At 41.6% G+C, this 16400-nt stretch overlaps 1 protein-coding gene across 1 annotated transcript in view; it reads right to left on the bottom strand.

Annotated features, from left to right (window-relative positions):
- Positions 1–5631: 5631 nt before the first annotated feature.
- Positions 5632–16400, bottom strand: part of TNIP3 (TNFAIP3 interacting protein 3) — a 39717-nt gene continuing 28948 nt past the window's right edge. Inside the window, exons 10-13 of the mRNA XM_056489987.1 lie at positions 15613–15738; positions 13998–14156; positions 11437–11497; positions 5632–6437 (exon numbers count right to left, since the gene is read on the bottom strand). Coding sequence (XP_056345962.1) covers positions 6406–6437; positions 11437–11497; positions 13998–14156; positions 15613–15738 — 378 coding nt within the window. The 3' untranslated portion in view covers positions 5632–6405. The remainder of the gene's footprint in view (positions 6438–11436; positions 11498–13997; positions 14157–15612; positions 15739–16400) is intronic.

Genomic DNA, 16400 nt, shown 5'->3' on the forward strand with positions numbered 1-16400 from the left:
ATCTTCCACCTGCCCACCTCTAAAGAGCCAACACTCTTGAAACCTGCTGGCTTTGTATCAAATTTGACATTTCATAGGTCTCTCTCTACAAAAGGGAAGTGTTTAAATTGCCAGAAATGTTTTTTCAGGCTGGTCTAAAATCATGCCATTTTGGACAAAACCCTTATTCTCAGCTGTGAGCCCAGCTCTGCTGGGGAGGCACTGACCTTCTCCATCCTGATGAAATCCCACACACTTCTGGGTGGAGGAGAGTGAGGAGAGAAAAGGTGTCCATGCCCATTCTTATTCCAGAGATGCACCAGGAACATTTCCACATTCTGCAGGCAGGGAGGAGACAGTGGTTTAGCTCCAGAGAAACTTCATCACCAAAGGAAAAACAGAAGCAGAGCAACAACTCAGTTTTGTGAATGGGAGACACTGCTTTGGGGCCCAATTTAACTCTTCCAATAAACTGGGAGTAGTCTTAGAGTAACTAAAACCCAGTGGAAACAACTTCTCCCTCAGCAGAGGATAAACATAAAGCCTGCACTGAGAAAACAAGCAGGGTGGCAGGGAGTGAGCTCTGCCAGCCCTGAGTGCAACACATCCAACAACTACCACAGGCTAAGATGCTCAGCTTGGAAAGACTTCAAAAATCAGACCCTGGTGAAGTTTGAACTCCAGGCTGACTCACTACAGCACTCCCCCCTGGGGGCACTGATTCTTGTTATGTGGCCAGGTTAAAAGTTTTAGCAACCTTGCTAAACTTCCAGGAGATTTCTCTCCTAGAGGGAAGAGCACGTGTAGGGATATATTTAGCTCTTACACTCCAACCTTCATAAGTGAACACTTGTTTTCAATGTATATAATAGAAATAAAAACATGCATGTACACACAGGAGCACAGACTGTGCACAAACATCATCACCTGAACACACAAGCCCTAGACCACCTGGAAGAGCCTGAGTTTTCCACACACATTTTTCCTACAGAGCAAGGAAAATCCAAGCAGTTTAGCAAAGCCAGACTCAGTCTGGGCTCTGCAGAGCCCTCCCTCTGGGGACATCAGAGGCACAATGTCTGCACAATTTCAGGGGCTAATATGTCAAAGCTTAAAGTAGCCTGAAGAATTTAATGGGGATTTAGATGCCTGCAACTGCAATGCAGTATTTTTGAGAACAGTTGCCTGAGACGAATGGCATGTGCCCAGGAGTCATGAGGCATCCTGACAGTGTCACACCCTCCCAGCACACACAAATCGAGGTGCAATGCCTGCATCCTTTTCTTCTCAGAAGGAGCAAGGCTGACAGCTGTCATAAGCTGAAGCTGTTCCAAACCAAAATGAAACACTGCTTATAAACAGTAGTGGTGTTTACATACGGAAACTAAACAAATTTGGGCAGAATAGGCTGAATGAACACGAGCAAACAAGGAAATCATAAGGGATATTCCTTCCTTATTAATATCCTCCTCCTCCCTACTACTCAGGCTTTTTGTTTGCATTTCCCACATCTCTTATCTGTGCTTTCAGGTACAGAAAGCCACACAGCATGCCATAGCTTGAATGTTTGTATTCATCAAAATGAAAATGCTTATTAATAAGAATTCAATTATTTGGAAAACAGTTCCTGCCAGTATAGCACCACCTTTCTAAGTTCTTTTCCAATGGGAATTTACTTTCTACAAACCCCGTTTGACTAAAAAAAACAAAAGACAACAAATTACAAATAGATGGCCTGCTGTGACCCCAAAGCGAAGGGCTGCAAAGAAATGAGCATGGAAAGCAGAACCTGTCACAAGCATCTGTGGAACAGCAGGAAGTTATGGCCAGCTTGTGACAGTAGCACTAAGACTCCACATGGGAATACTATTAAATTAACAGCACATTGAGATTAATTGCCTTTCTTTTTTTTTTTCCTGGGGATTTAATTTTTTTTTTCAGTTGTCCAATAGGTATCTTGTAATGCAGTGGGTTTGATTTGGTGGGGAGGTTTTCTGGTTTTACAGCTCTTTCTGAGCTGTGTTTCCAAGTCCTGTGTTATTAACTTATCAGCCAGGAATAGAAAAGCAGCTCCAGTGCTCTGACCCAACCACACCCAAATCCTCAGGGAAGTCAGATGTCTCTTCAGAAGTCATGGGCAGTGAGATAACAACATCACACACACGTTTTGAATTTTAATTATCACTATTAAGGATTAGGAACAATCCCTGTGAGCAACAATTTTGCTGGCATTACTAAGCCAGACTCAAGCCTGCTTTTAGTCTACTGTAATGCTATATTCATGCCTCAAACCTGATTTTAACATGTTCCCTTCCCTTCTGGAGCAAGAATATCACTGGAGGCTCCAAGTCCCCTCTTTGGCATCCCCATGCCTCACTTAATTCTTGACCACAGGGGAATTTTAACAGGGAATAAACTAATCCTCTCTTGCTACTGCCAACATAAGAGAGTACAATTATTCCAGTTCAGAAGAGATCAGCTTTTCTCCTGTTAAGCTTTTCTTTCCTAAAAGAAAGCTGGAAATATGGGGAGATTGACTGCCCCTCCGACACTGCTTTAGTGTCTGAACAGGTCACTTATACAGAAAGAATCTTCTTTGAAATATCCTGGTGTCAATGAACGTGTTTTTCTGGTATCGTTGCTAATCCCCTCCATTCCATAACTAGGATTGTTTCTCCTGACATGACTTCTACAGATTCCATGCTGGGGCATGACTATAAAGGACAGGCTGCAAATCTGGCATTGAAGAGAAAGAGAGAAAAGGAATAGGAATTCCAAAAAACCAGCTCTCTTTTTACCCTTCAGAAAAGTGCAGTTTTTCCTAACTTTTAGCATAGGGAAATAATCTGGCTGGTGCTTTGTGCCTAACCTTAAGTGAGAGTTTTAAGTGACTGCTGTATGTAATCAAAGAGAGAGCTGGTGTGGTGAGTAACTTGCAAAGAAGCTCTGCATGTGCCAGCCCTGCAGGGAGATGCCATTGTCTTAAATGGATTAACATGGGATTAACATGACCAACAGCTGACACACAGGATGCCTGAACACAGGAAGGCACAACATGAAAACTTCCTCCAAGAAAATTAAAACATCTCCCTCTCTTCTCCCAGATAAACCAAGCAACTAAATGAAAGGAACCACCCAGATGACAAAAAGGCCAACAAAGGAGCTTTACCATTCACCAGAGCTGTCACCTCTCTCTCAGTCAGGTCATGTGCTACAAACATTAGCAGCGCACATCCTGCTTTCACTCCATGAGACTTCCCTTCTCCAAATCCTTTCCCTCAGCCATGGGAAGAGCCTCAAACCCCTCCTTGGTCTGATATCTCCCATTAGACCAAAGCTGGAATCTACACTCTCGCTGTTGTGAGGTCCAAACTCCTGCACTGATCACCAGACTGTGAGGAACCCACCAGGTCCCTTCCCTGGCTGCCCCAGCCCTGCTCCACTCACCACTGCCAGCCCATGGCCAGCCTGGGCCTTTGGCTCTCTCAAAAGCAGCCCTTGGACAGGAAGCACCTGGGTGCTGCCCTTTTATAGGGCAGGTGGAAGCAGGGCTGTTGCTGCTCTAAGTGAAAACACAGCATTAACCAGCATCCTGGCTCCTGGGGGGGAAAGTGTTTTAATAATCAGAAAAATGCTTTCCACCCCGTGGTGTCTTGCAGACCTTTAAACCTGCATCTGCACAAATCAGAGAAATTCTTCTGTCATTCTTGCAACAGTTAAAACACAGAAACCATTTTTAGACTTCAGGATTATTATTTTCTTAAATAAGAGAGACGAGTTTAGAATTAAACTTGATTAGAATTACCCTCTCAACTCGCACAAGGTGTTATGGGCAAGGTGGAATTTCCAGGGTACATTCCCTGTTCATTATCATGAGAAGCTGAGATTGCTTGACCAAAAGGTATGGTCATAGACCACCTGCTTTTTCTCATTCTATTCTAGACTACTGAAAGAGAGGGAGAGGGATGAAGATCAGAAATGTTGGGCACTCCATAATCCTGAAACTGCTGTTGAGCAGTGACTGGTAGGAAGCTGGGAGGATGATGTGAAGGTAATGAAATGCAAGTCTATGGGTGTGAGGAGCCAGAGCCAAAGGGTACAGAGCATTATTTCACCCGCAGCGTTCACCATGCATTCCTAGTTCTACTATTATTACAATCCATTTCATCTGAGAAGAAAATATTTTCATGGATGGTGTGTTCTTGCTATAATTCATGAGACCGTATATAAAAACAAAACATTTTTCTCCATAGGAGGAGAAAAAAAAAAAGAAAGGGACAAAAATTCCCCAAAGACCCCAAGTTTTTAAGGGAGAACTGGAAGTGTTGATATCCAATTTTGGCACAGCTCGAGGAAGGAAAAAAATCCCTGTTAAGAAAACTATGGTTGATTTTAACTAAAATAACTCACCCCCTCAGAGTTGCCTGGGTCACTGCAGAAAGCATTTCCTTTGAGGGTGTTTGAGCCTGACAATGCTAATTCAGACAGATCACAGCACCTGCATTGGGGGAACATACATCATTCCAAGAAAATCGAGCGGAAAAGCAACTTTCAGGCACTTTATGTGCATTTTAGAAGATGTAAACTATCATACAACACCAGGAATACCCCACACTTGGCGTGATCAGGATTTACGTGAGCCAAAGTTTACAGCGTTGTGCCCAAGCCTGCCAAACACAAAAAGCCTGTGACTGTAAAGATAGCCCTGCAAACAGCATTTTCTCCCAGTGGAGCACACAGAGCGCGTCTGTTCGGGGATTCCCGGCGGCTCCGAGCGCGGGGTGCGCTGCCCGCAGCGCCGGGCACCCGCTGGGAGCTCCCATTCAGCGGGCTTACATTCTAATTGGATTTTCCGAAGGCAGCTCATTAGCATTTTCCATGATCTCACCCTTATTAGCCAAATCGCTCATCGGAAGGAGCGCGGCTACATTGTGTGTGGGTTACATGATCGGCTGCCGCAGTGTTTGCAAGCCAGCCCCAAATTCATGCAGAGATAAAAACTCCCCTCTCTCCAGCCGAGGCTCGGGAGTCTATTGTGGAGCTAAGGTTGCAGTCAAACTCCAGTTTTCAATAGTTTACCAAAAAACAACTTCTCTCCAGAACCTGCCTGGCTCAGTGCTTTGTGCCTGCCCTTCCTGGGTCCGTGCTGTAAGTCAGGAACGTCAGCTCTTTCATTCCTGTTGGCAGAAGCAGCAATGCTCTACAATGTAAAAGCAGAAGAATCCTTTCCCATGGACTGTCCCCCATTGAGTCCAGAATCAAATGCTGTACATGTTTAATCCTGAAAGGTTATTATTTCTATGCACAGGCCTAGGTATACTGAAATGAATGGAAATACCTGTTCTATAAGCAGAAAAGACACATGCAGGCAGTCCTGTAGCTGATGACTCTTCTTTGCTCAGCTCAAAAAACTTTGTATCAGAACTTAGATCCACATAAAATTCTCTTGAGATACCAGGAAAACAGGCAGGACATCTCATATCCTGCAAAAATCTGTTTCTTCTTTCAGGTGGGGTCCCAGCAGGTTTGGATATCTGTTTCTCAACAGCAGCCTGAAGGGAAGAGACAATCTTGCACATAGATTATCAAGTAATATTTGCTGGACACTCCTCCACCAAATTTTTCTGAAAAAAATTAATTGTCTAAATACAATTTCACTTATAAAGCCAGGTTTTATTCTTGGTTAGAGGTTATATGACGATGTTTAGATTCATTACAAGAATAATTTGGAAATATAAAGCCATATTCACTGAGAAGTTAAACCCATTCCATATTTCCACTAAAATTCTTGCAATACAAATAAGCACACACAGAAAAAAAACCCTCCATGATTATGCTTTACATGCAATTCTAGAGCCAAAACAAAAGGAGATCTGACCTGGACTCAAAAAGGGCACCTTTTACCTGGCCTGGCATTGGTGGTACCCTGATTACAATTACACAAAGGGGTTTCAACAGTGAAGCAGATTTCCCTTCTACCAACCAAGGAAAGACAGAATTCAAAATTCAACAAATCATTCTCTGGAATCAAATAAAAACCTTCATAATTCCCAAACAACAACAACAACGAAATCACACCACTATTTGGATTGTAAACTCTTGAATCAAACCAGATGTGACACTCTGAATCCCCAGCAAGAAGTGCATCTCTTCTCGTCAGGCTTTTAAAAAGATTCTCACAAGGCAGCACAAACAGCATCTTCAGAACAAAGGGCAGTAAGGCTTCCCAGCAGAGTTTAACTGGAGGATCCTGAGGATCACCAGCCTGTGTGAGCTGCTTTTCTATTGTCCTTGCAGGGATTTTACCAGACATAAATCACGTGCACTGAAGAGATAAGGGGCAAAAAAATCCAGAAGAAAAGAGAATAATGAAATTGCAAGAGTTCCTTGCAGCCTTTGGTTTATGCTCCTCCATGCTGGAGGCTGTCAGCGATGGGCTCCCTTCCCCAGGGAGGAATCTGCAAAACAAAATCAATGGGAATTATTGTGACATTGAGAAATACAACTCACTTAGGAGTAATTTTCCTCTAGTTTGTAACACTTTCACACACACACCCCCCCAAAGCCAACACTGTGCTTCATTACAAGACTGTAATCAAACCAATATAAGTGGCAGTAGGGGTGAAGAAGCAAAAGAGAATAGGGGTATCACAGAGTGCTCCAGGAGTCTCTGTCTTAACTTTGCTCTAATCCTGATGGTTGATACAGAGGGTTTTGAAACAGTAGAGTGTAATGGCTTTAAGCTTCCCTGCAAAATCTTTTCAGACTTCTAAAAAGATCAGCTGACATTCAGCAATGCTACATTGGCATTAGGTACACCCAAAAGAGCATCTAAATCTGACAGAGGGAATAATTAGGTGGTAGTACCCATGGCTAAACAGGTGTCTCTGGTCCGAAAATGCATCTGATAATAAGTCACTCAAGCTAGGAAAATAAAACAAAATTGAAGAAAGGAAATACACTATTGCAACGCATGGTTTCTGAAGTTTCAAAATGTTTTGGAAATTCTCTAACACATCTCTAGTGTCACAAGCACAAGTGCACTCAGTATTTCACTTAAAGAGAAACATTAGGAATGATGAGTCCTGATCTGCTGGCTCATTGAAATAAAATGATCAAATCTTGCAGCTGTCTAAATCATATATCCTGTTCCTCTTCCCATGAGACTTTTCTGCCTGGTACTCTGAAGAACTACAACAGATTCTGTGATCTTCAGCTCAAGCTGACTTTTAAAAGCACTTTAACTACACATGTTCTGGAGTTAGGAATCAGAAGTGTGCTAATGGCCTTTTTGCAGTAGCAGAAATTGAGTTGTATCAGTAAAAATGCTGAAAATAATCACATTTTCATTCCCAATGGGGATGGCAAGCTGCTAATTAAATCTGTCTTGACTACTTGGAAGCACTGATAATTTTTCATGTAATGTATGCACTGAGGACAGGCTAATACCAAGAATGTTAAGGGTCTGGGATTTTTTCCAGGAAAATTAAGATGTCAATTAATTGACTTTTTTTTTCTGTCTGGTTTTTACTGAACACCTCCACAAATCCATTTTTTCATATTTTCCCCCCTCTCCCTACAGATGTCATTATTTTCAGTGGCAAACCCCACACTTCTCCCTCCTCTCCTTCCAATTAGCTGTAATTATAACAACATTAGCAGCAAATTAGGCGCCTCGAGGGCAAAAATCTGGGAAGCAGCAGAGTGTGTATGGAAAGGAAGAGGAGATGAGATTATAATGGAAGTAAATGGGCACATCTACGTGCTCATCTGGGCACCCTTAGGGCTTTGCAGGTTGAACTCTGCTGTGCCAAGCTGAGGAGGTGACCAGCTGCTCCCACGAGCTTCCAGAGCTACCCCTGGAGAGGGAAGCAAAAGGCTCCATTTGGGCTTCTCCCCGTGCCTGGCATCACTGGATTCCACATAAAACCACCCAGCTCAGGCTGGAGAAACCTACTGGCTGTATCTGATGTTCTGAAGGAGTAACTGGGGTCCTTAAATGCATCTACTGGCAATCTTTCTGCCAAGGAAAGAAATGCAGCAGGATTAATTGTGGAAGTGAAAAAGGCAAGACATGCCAGCAGCTGCAGCATGCAAAAGGGTTCTTGCTCTGAGTAGGCTTTTGAGCAATAAACCTTTTTTCCAGAGAATTTTGCATTAAAAATCTGGGTCCAGGGAAAATCTCCAAGATCGAGCTCCTTTTCACAACTGTCTTTTCAATTTTGCACAGTTGGATAAGAAAGTCAACACTGCTTGCCAAATAAAGTGACATTAAATACATTTGCTGGAAATGTTTCTACATTGGTCCTTCAAAATTACAAAAAAAAAAAAAAAAAACCAAAAAAAACCCCAAACAGAAATCAACCACAAAACCCAGAGTCACATAACCAAGAACAAAAAGGTCAGGAACTGACATCAGGAATGTGACAGAGCACACAGAGACTTAGGAGCTAAAGTCCCTCCTAAGGCAGCACTGCTGTTCCAACAAGGAAAGGCTGGGAGAATTTAAGCACAATTTAGGACTAAGACTTCCTGCTACCTGGGGAGGGAACAGCCCAGAGGTAGGAAAGAAGAGTTATTCACTTGGAAATACATTGCCAGTGCAGTAAGGAAAGATCTCATCATCTTCCTTAATCTCTGTCCTGTATCACCCACATTTCCACTTTGCTTCTCCTGCTTTATTGTGTCTTTAAAGGAAACATCTTTGCTTTTTTGGAAGACTAGCTAAACTTTGCTATGAGTTATCTGAGGTTCTAAGCAGTTTTTTGAGGGTTGGGGTTTTTATTTCCTCTCATTTTGCCTACCCTATTCCTCTCACCCTCTCCTGTTTTCTGATGAATTTATTCCCAGTTTATTAGAAAGGGCTAAAATCCAAAAGTGCCAGAACCAAACCATCACATAACCATGAGAGCTCAGTGCTGGACACAACACTGCATAAGTGATCCTCTGCCAACTACCAAAACACATCTCTGGGGAAAATAACAGTCTGGAGAGCAAACTTCAGAAAATAACATCAAATAGTGTTGGTTAAATTTCTGTAGCAAAGGGTTGGTTTTTGTTTTGGTTTTTGTTTGGTTTTTTTTGTTGGTTTTTTTTTTTTTTTTAATTTAAAAAATTCTTCAGAGATAATCCTATATTTATAGCAAAAAAATCTAATACTTATGGCAAAAAAATCTTTCTTAAACAAAATAGAAAGACAAACTGGGCTTAACAAAGGCAGCAGTCCTTTGAGACAGCCTCCTCTTACCATGGGAGCAGCTAAGGAAAGTGGTGCCACTCAGAGCAAAAGTACAGATACGGTTAGAGGAGAAGCAGAAAACATGAGATTAGAGCTGGTTACAGAAGGATCTGCAAAACCCAGGTCAAATGCCAAAGGACCTCACAAGAGAGGGAGGAAAATGTAATGAAGAATCATCTATTCAAAACTACAGAAAAAAAATACTAAGTCCTGCTTAGTGACATACACCTTTAAAGTCCAAATCACATTATGAGACTCTCACAGGTTTCAGATACCTCTAAACCAGGCTTTTTAATGGAATAGTATCAAAAATATCAATTTCCCAATTCATTTCACTTGTGTTCAGCTCTGAAGTTACAATCTGTGACCTGTGTTTCATAATTATTACTTAAGAAAAAAAATGCCCATTGTCAAAGGAAAATTTAAGGGAAATTTAAGGGTTTGCCCTAGAAACATCAACCTACTGAAATAGCATTCCTAAAGGAAACTGTTTCATGCCTAGAAGTTGCTGCACTGCTGATTTGTTCCCTAGAATGAAGACCTAGCTCAGCAGAGAGAAGATTTATTGGTCCATTTATAATCTACTGAGAAAACGAAGGATAAGAACTGAGAATCAGGAATGCTGCCGCACACACTGGCTCATTTAGACCAACCAGGGTAATTAGCACTTGTACAAAATGGAGCAAAGAAATGGGAACATCAAGAACTCTTGCTCATCACATATTCTTGGAGCTTCTATCTTGGAAACCTTTCTCAAAATACTTACAGGCAGATTTAATATAGACAACTACACATAAAGCCAGACTAGTGACTCAATATTTTGGAAGTTTGACCTCTGTGTGATCAATGGATAAATGACCAAAATCATCTGTTTTAGCAGCCAGGATAAAAAGGATAAGAGCCCAGAAGTTGTTATAGCAGTCATCCTACACAGCACTATGATGGGACTATTAAGAAATCCTCTTTAAAGTGACTGGAGCAAATAGGGAAGGGAAAAGTCTCCAAGTATCCTAATCCCTGTCCTGTTGAGAAGGAGGTGTTTGGATATTCTGGGCAAGGAAAAACAGAGCACAAACCTTTCAAGAAGTTTTTTTCAGGGAGTGAGAAGTCAAGTCACATAGTCAAGCAGGGCAGAAGAAGAATTCTCTTCTTCAGATCCCCCAAGTGCACTGCCCTGGACCACAGCTGCATTGGTGGCTGGACTGGTCTCATCCCCTGTTACAAACATCCTCCCTGTATCCTCTGGTGCAGTAAATCACTTGGAGTTGGAGTGGGAGGAATGGCAAATTCATCTCCTGCTCTGTTGTGCAGGCACAGCACTACTTTCCCTGCGACCACATCAGAACCCTCCCAAGAGCTGCTGTGCAATTATGGGATGCCCATCAGCCATTTTGGTGAGCTACATTCCCACCCTAACATCTCTTCTGGATGACAGCAAATAATGGAACAGTTCCTCTGTAGCCATATTCTTCTTCCAGATGTAACAAAACAGCTTCTGGACTCAGCAGTCCCTGCCACCCCACATGGTACCCACTGGCACCATGGGATGGCAGATTCCCACCCAGAAGAGATTCCTTGTGGTGTCCATCTTTTGAGTCCTCTGAAATAAGTACTTCAAAACACCCAGGAGTGATTTCAAATCAGATACAAATACTAATTACTCCACCCTGTTTCCAAAAAAAAGTTTGTACTGACACTTTGGCAGGTATTTTACTCTGTTCACTTGCATGGTTCTGTTTTCAGACCTGGCACCCTGAACTTCCAGAACAGACCAGGAACAGCAATGGGCATTTTGCCTTTAAGGTGAAACAACACCCTAAATCTGCACTTTGTTACCAAGAACTCCTAAACCTGTCCCATGCTGGCCTCCAGTTTTGGCACGTCATTAAATTTGGTCTTTGCTGGAGAAACAGAAGCTCTAAGGAGAATTCTGAGGGTATCTTTTCTTTAGAACTATTACTAGGTGTTTAATGAGGCAAATGCGTGATCCTATAATGTGTAATAGAGACATTTTATGAATTACAACAAAGCTATAACATAGATGGTATTGCATCAGAAACCTCACCTGTGTTGTACACACACCAACCTTGACTCTCCCAGGCAAAGCTGTCACATAAGCACTCAACAGATAGACAGGAAAGTTTACTCTACATCCCTCGAAGGCCTCCATTTGAAAAAAAAGTACATTTAATACATGCTCTGTACAGCTGTTGTCTTACCATTTGCCTTGTGCTGCACATCTGGCGGAAGCTGGTCAGGAACATACCACTGATAGTCTGGCTGCACAGAACAATAAAACATTATTGCAGCAATATGGACTTCACAGGCACTTCAAACAAAGAAACAGTGACATGATAAAAACATAATTGTGCTGTGAAGCTTCTCATTAGCCTCAAAAAATCTTATATTTAGGTTTGTTTCCACTGATCCCAATCTGCCAGCTTGCTTCCTTTCCTATGGCTTTAGAAAAATTGGTGTAAACCTTTCTAGACCCCACAAATCACAACGAAACATTAAGAGAACCAAACCAGATTTTAAAAGAGTTAAGGAATAAAGTGCAGAAGAAGATACCAGCAGGCATCTCCCTCTACCAAAGAGCCCCAGAGAAACCTGGCCCACCTGACAGGTGAAGCTGCTCCAGTTTGAATGCATCTCTAACAGCTGTAAAATGCTCCAGGAATTAACCATGGAATAAAGTTCTCTCCCCTCCTCCCTTTCCTCACAGGTTAACACTGCTGTTACTATAACATTAGCTATTATCAAATAACTTACTGAAAACACTGTGGGATAGGGAAAATTCCCATCTTTCTCATAAGAGGAAGTACTGGGAAGGTTATGTCCATGCAGACATAGTTTTGTCCAGGGAAATCTTGGAAGAAATAGTGCTTTATAGTTTATACCACCCACTGTGGTAAATGAGTAGCAAATTACCACTAGAAAAAACAACTTTGGGACCAGCCATTTCAGCTGAAGCTGTGTTAGGCTGTCTGGAATAAGTAGTCCATGCAAGCTTGTCAAATTCTAGGTAATTGCTGCTTCAAATTAGTTACACTGGAAAAATGATTCTTGTTTTGCAGAAATTACTCTGACAAAAATCATTGAGTAGTCCCAAGGGGAATCTTGCAGATTTCAATTTGCAGGGAAAATATTTCATGGACCCCTACAGAAGTTTTGCTTGAATTAAGATGGCAGGATAAAGCTGTAGATAGAGAAAATAGATTTAACTTTTATGTTTTGCTGTCTTTCATGCTTATACAACAGTAATCGCTCCCATACACTGCCAGGAAAAAAAAACCAGAGCTATTGTATTTTAACTTAAATTGTAACAGTCACAAGAATTATCAACTAATTCTGTGCTTGTGGGCAAACAAAGTAGACTTTGATACAAAGATTTAAGCACAGGTAGTTTTCACCAATGGCTCAAATTATACTCATTTGCATTGCTTTTTTTGAGTTTCTGGTGAATTTTATGTTCTCTGATCAATTCTTCTCTTTTCATGTACCTATCCCTCACAAACTTGAATGAATTTCAGGAACAAGATATTTATTTCACATCAGACTAACCAAAATGTTTCTACTAGAGTATAAAAATGAAGAAAAAGTGCAAGAACAGAAAAAGAACGAAAAAGCAAAAGCACAGTCTAAACACATAGGATTACGTATCAGGACACCCATTAAATTCTAACACCTTTCTTCATTGCTAACAAATTGCTCAGGGAGGTACCCAAAGCTCAGAGCAACAACTCACACAGGCAAAGAATTGGGAAAAAAAGGGTCAGAATGAAACTGGGAGTTACAAAGCAACCAGTCAGACTGACACCGGCGCTCCGGCAGGAATGACAAAGTTGTAAACCCGGTGATCCCTCACAGAATTAGAAACCCAGATGATGAAAGTTCAGGGAGAAGAGCCAAAATAATCTGGGCCAGTGTCCAAATTGCAGGGAAAAACATTCTGCAATACTTCCAACTTTGATAAATAGGCAGATAAGCACACTCCTGAAGCACAGAAATTACTTGTCTGACCACAGCTTTACCATTGGATTTCTACAGCCTGAAAGCTTTACACACATTTTGCAAAAATTCAGCTATAATTTCTCAAATAATGAGCATCTTTCCATATGTGACAGCTTTATAGCCAGAAACAGATATTGTGTATTTGAAATGACATTCACCATGTTTAAATGCATTCTCACTAGATTGCAACAAGCCAGCCCACTTAGATAACCCAAAGCACTTCAAAAATATCCTTTGAAGCAGTGTTTTCCTTGGAATAAATAACTCCCACTCACAGAACCTGCTCCAGTGCAAAGCTATTCTTCATTCTGGGGGAGACAGGACCCTGTTGTGTTCCAGGATAAAAAGGCACATTTCCCATTGTGTTAGCCACACTCAGATAGAACTTCCACTTCTGCTGATTTGGTTTTTATTATCTTCTGTTGAAGGCTCAGAGCAGACCCCTACTTCTGAAGTGGGGTAATTATACAGCTAGAAAGGGCTCTGAATGTGTGTCATGGAAATAAATTAATCTAAGAAATCAGCAAGATTCCAATCAAACAACCTCATTTTTTTAAATTAACAAACGTAAAATAGTCCTGTTTTTCTTCTTAGTGCTGTTAGAGATAAGAGTATCTGCCAAAGTAAATTCCATCTTGATCTGGACTAAACAAGAGGCTAGGAAAGCACAGATGCAGTTTCTGCCGAGGATGGCAAGGTGATGGCACATGTGGTCACCACGCTGTGACAGAATCACAGTGTCCTTGTCACACAGGTGGAACCTTACCGAGCGCTGCTGCTGCTGCTGTGCCCTGTGGGGCACCGGATACACACGAGGATCTGGACAGTGAAGAACCATCCCACAACCCCCATAATTGACACATGGAGAGAGGAAGAGTGGAGGTGGGTAACTGGGCCTCTCAGGCTGCACTGGCTGGTCTTTTGTCTGTCAAGAAAATAAGAACAAGAAGAAATGCATCAGCAGTGGAATACAACCAACACGGCATCCAGGTACAAGGGGGTAGCTGTGCTGTTTGTTTAGACCCTCCACACTACTTCTCATGAAAAAAATTATTTAAGACAGCTGAATTATGCCACACCAGAGTCTTGACACCTTTTTTGTGAGGAAAACATTGGTTTCAAGATAAGACAAGCACATTTCTGTGTGTCTTTTATATTCCAAAACAATTCTATATTTTCATTACACACAGTAGCTTTCAATAGTTTGAAGCAGAACTACATGGACAGTTACTTGCATGACAAGATTAAATAAATAATTTTGGTATAGGACCAAAGTTGTTTGCCTCAGATTTGGGTCTGCCTTTTCTTAGGGCCTCTGCATTCCAGTAGAGTCAACAGGAATTTGCCTAAGGACAGAGCAAGGAGGGGTAAAAGACAATTAATATTCTGTGACTCTGTGAGTCACAACTAAATAATTTGACTTAAGAAAACAACCTAATAAATATTTTATATGCTTGCTCTCATCTTTAAAATCCTCCACAAGCTCTGTTTAATCAAATCCCAAGGCAGGAAGAGACAAACAGGAAGATCTCCAGTGTGAACTGTTGGTGCACTGCAGGGACAGTTAAGTACAACATCACTGAAACTGGCCAGAGCAAGGGGCACTGGGCAGCACCCGGCCTCTGACATTTCAGCAAGACCCTGCCACCTCTGATGCAGGGCATGGTTGAGAATAAGACAATCCTGAAGTTTCTGTGTCACAACAATGTTGGGGAGGACAATAAATCACCACAGAGCATTTTGGTAATCAGCCGTTCTTTTAAAGCATTGCACAATTTCATCAAGACAGGAAACCTCGGAATTTCGTCATTCTTAAATGGGGATTGAGAAAGCTCAGAGTTTTGCATGTCATGATTTTACTATGGCTTCCTACTGACAGCACTTTGAAGAGATAAAAAGGATGTTGCAAGAAAAAATTATTGCAGAGGCTGCTTAGCTAATTTGTATGGAGACCATTTTTTTCCTCAGTGATATTAGCATCACTCTGTAATTCAATTGCAGAGGTCAGGATTAACTACAGAAGCTCTTTATTTCAAAAGCTGCTTTGATCTTACAACTCTTATATCAAGTGCCAGTGAAACAATCAAAGTCCTCTGGATTTGTTTTTGGTTGTGTCCACCCTCCCCCTCCTCCGCTTTCAGATATGTTTGAAAAGTTCTTGCAATAAATACTCCCTTCATCTACTTATTTTCGAAGTCTTCTCTAATCGTTTCTCATCTTCTTACTGCATTACTTCAGAATGATTTCATCCCAGGTGGTGACCTCATATAAAATCCAATGTCAATTAATGGAAGCCAGAAAGCCTTGAGTTGTGTGGAAAGTGAGAAAAAAAAAATAAAACACACATGTGCTGGCAATGGGAGCTTTCTTTTGACTCATACCTGAGAGTTGAGTTTACTCAGTTGAGATTGCAATCTCTCATTAATTTTCTGCAATGCCTCTTTCTCCTCATTAAGTCTCTCTCGGTCAGATCTCTCCTTTCTGAAGTCTTCCTCGTATATTTGGACCTGCAATCACCATGAACAGTATGTGAACTTCAGCAGAGCCACTTTGTGGTTCGGTTGGTTTCTAAGCACTCCCCAAGCAGAAGGGTGAATTCCAAGGGGATCCCTGCTCTGTACAATTCTCCAAACAAAAGTTTCCCTGGTTTCTTTTTCTGCTACCAATACAAAGTGACAAACAATGGCAATTCTCCAGTAGCACACATCAATTGAAACAGTCACCAGTGCCAGTTTTTGTACAACCTTGCAATTCAAAAAGCTGACTGGCAAATATCAGGTTTAAACATTTAAACGAGATAGCAAATATTAGTATCAATTTTTTAAGGGATTAGCAGTAGCAGAACAAACATTTTACCAACATTTTTCCAGTTTTCTCTTCAGTTATGGGCACTTTAACTCCCTTCTGTATCTCAGGTGCAAGGACTTTGAGAAGAACCTCCCCATCCCAGTGTAGAGGCAGAGGGGAGTGGAAAGTACACAATTCCAAATGGAATGTACACAATTCCCAGTGAAAATACAGATGTTTGTCCCAATTCCTAGAAAATAAGCTGCCTTGCAAATGCTGAAGGATGGAGTGGCTTAGTTCTTTCATATGTAGTCAGGAATCACAGAGCTTCATCCCATTAAAAAATATTTTACCACCTCAGGCATGGGCAGTGAGCACACAG

The sequence above is a fragment of the Oenanthe melanoleuca genome, chromosome 4 (assembly GCF_029582105.1).
Source record: "Oenanthe melanoleuca isolate GR-GAL-2019-014 chromosome 4, OMel1.0, whole genome shotgun sequence".
Lineage (NCBI taxonomy): Eukaryota > Metazoa > Chordata > Aves > Passeriformes > Muscicapidae > Oenanthe > Oenanthe melanoleuca.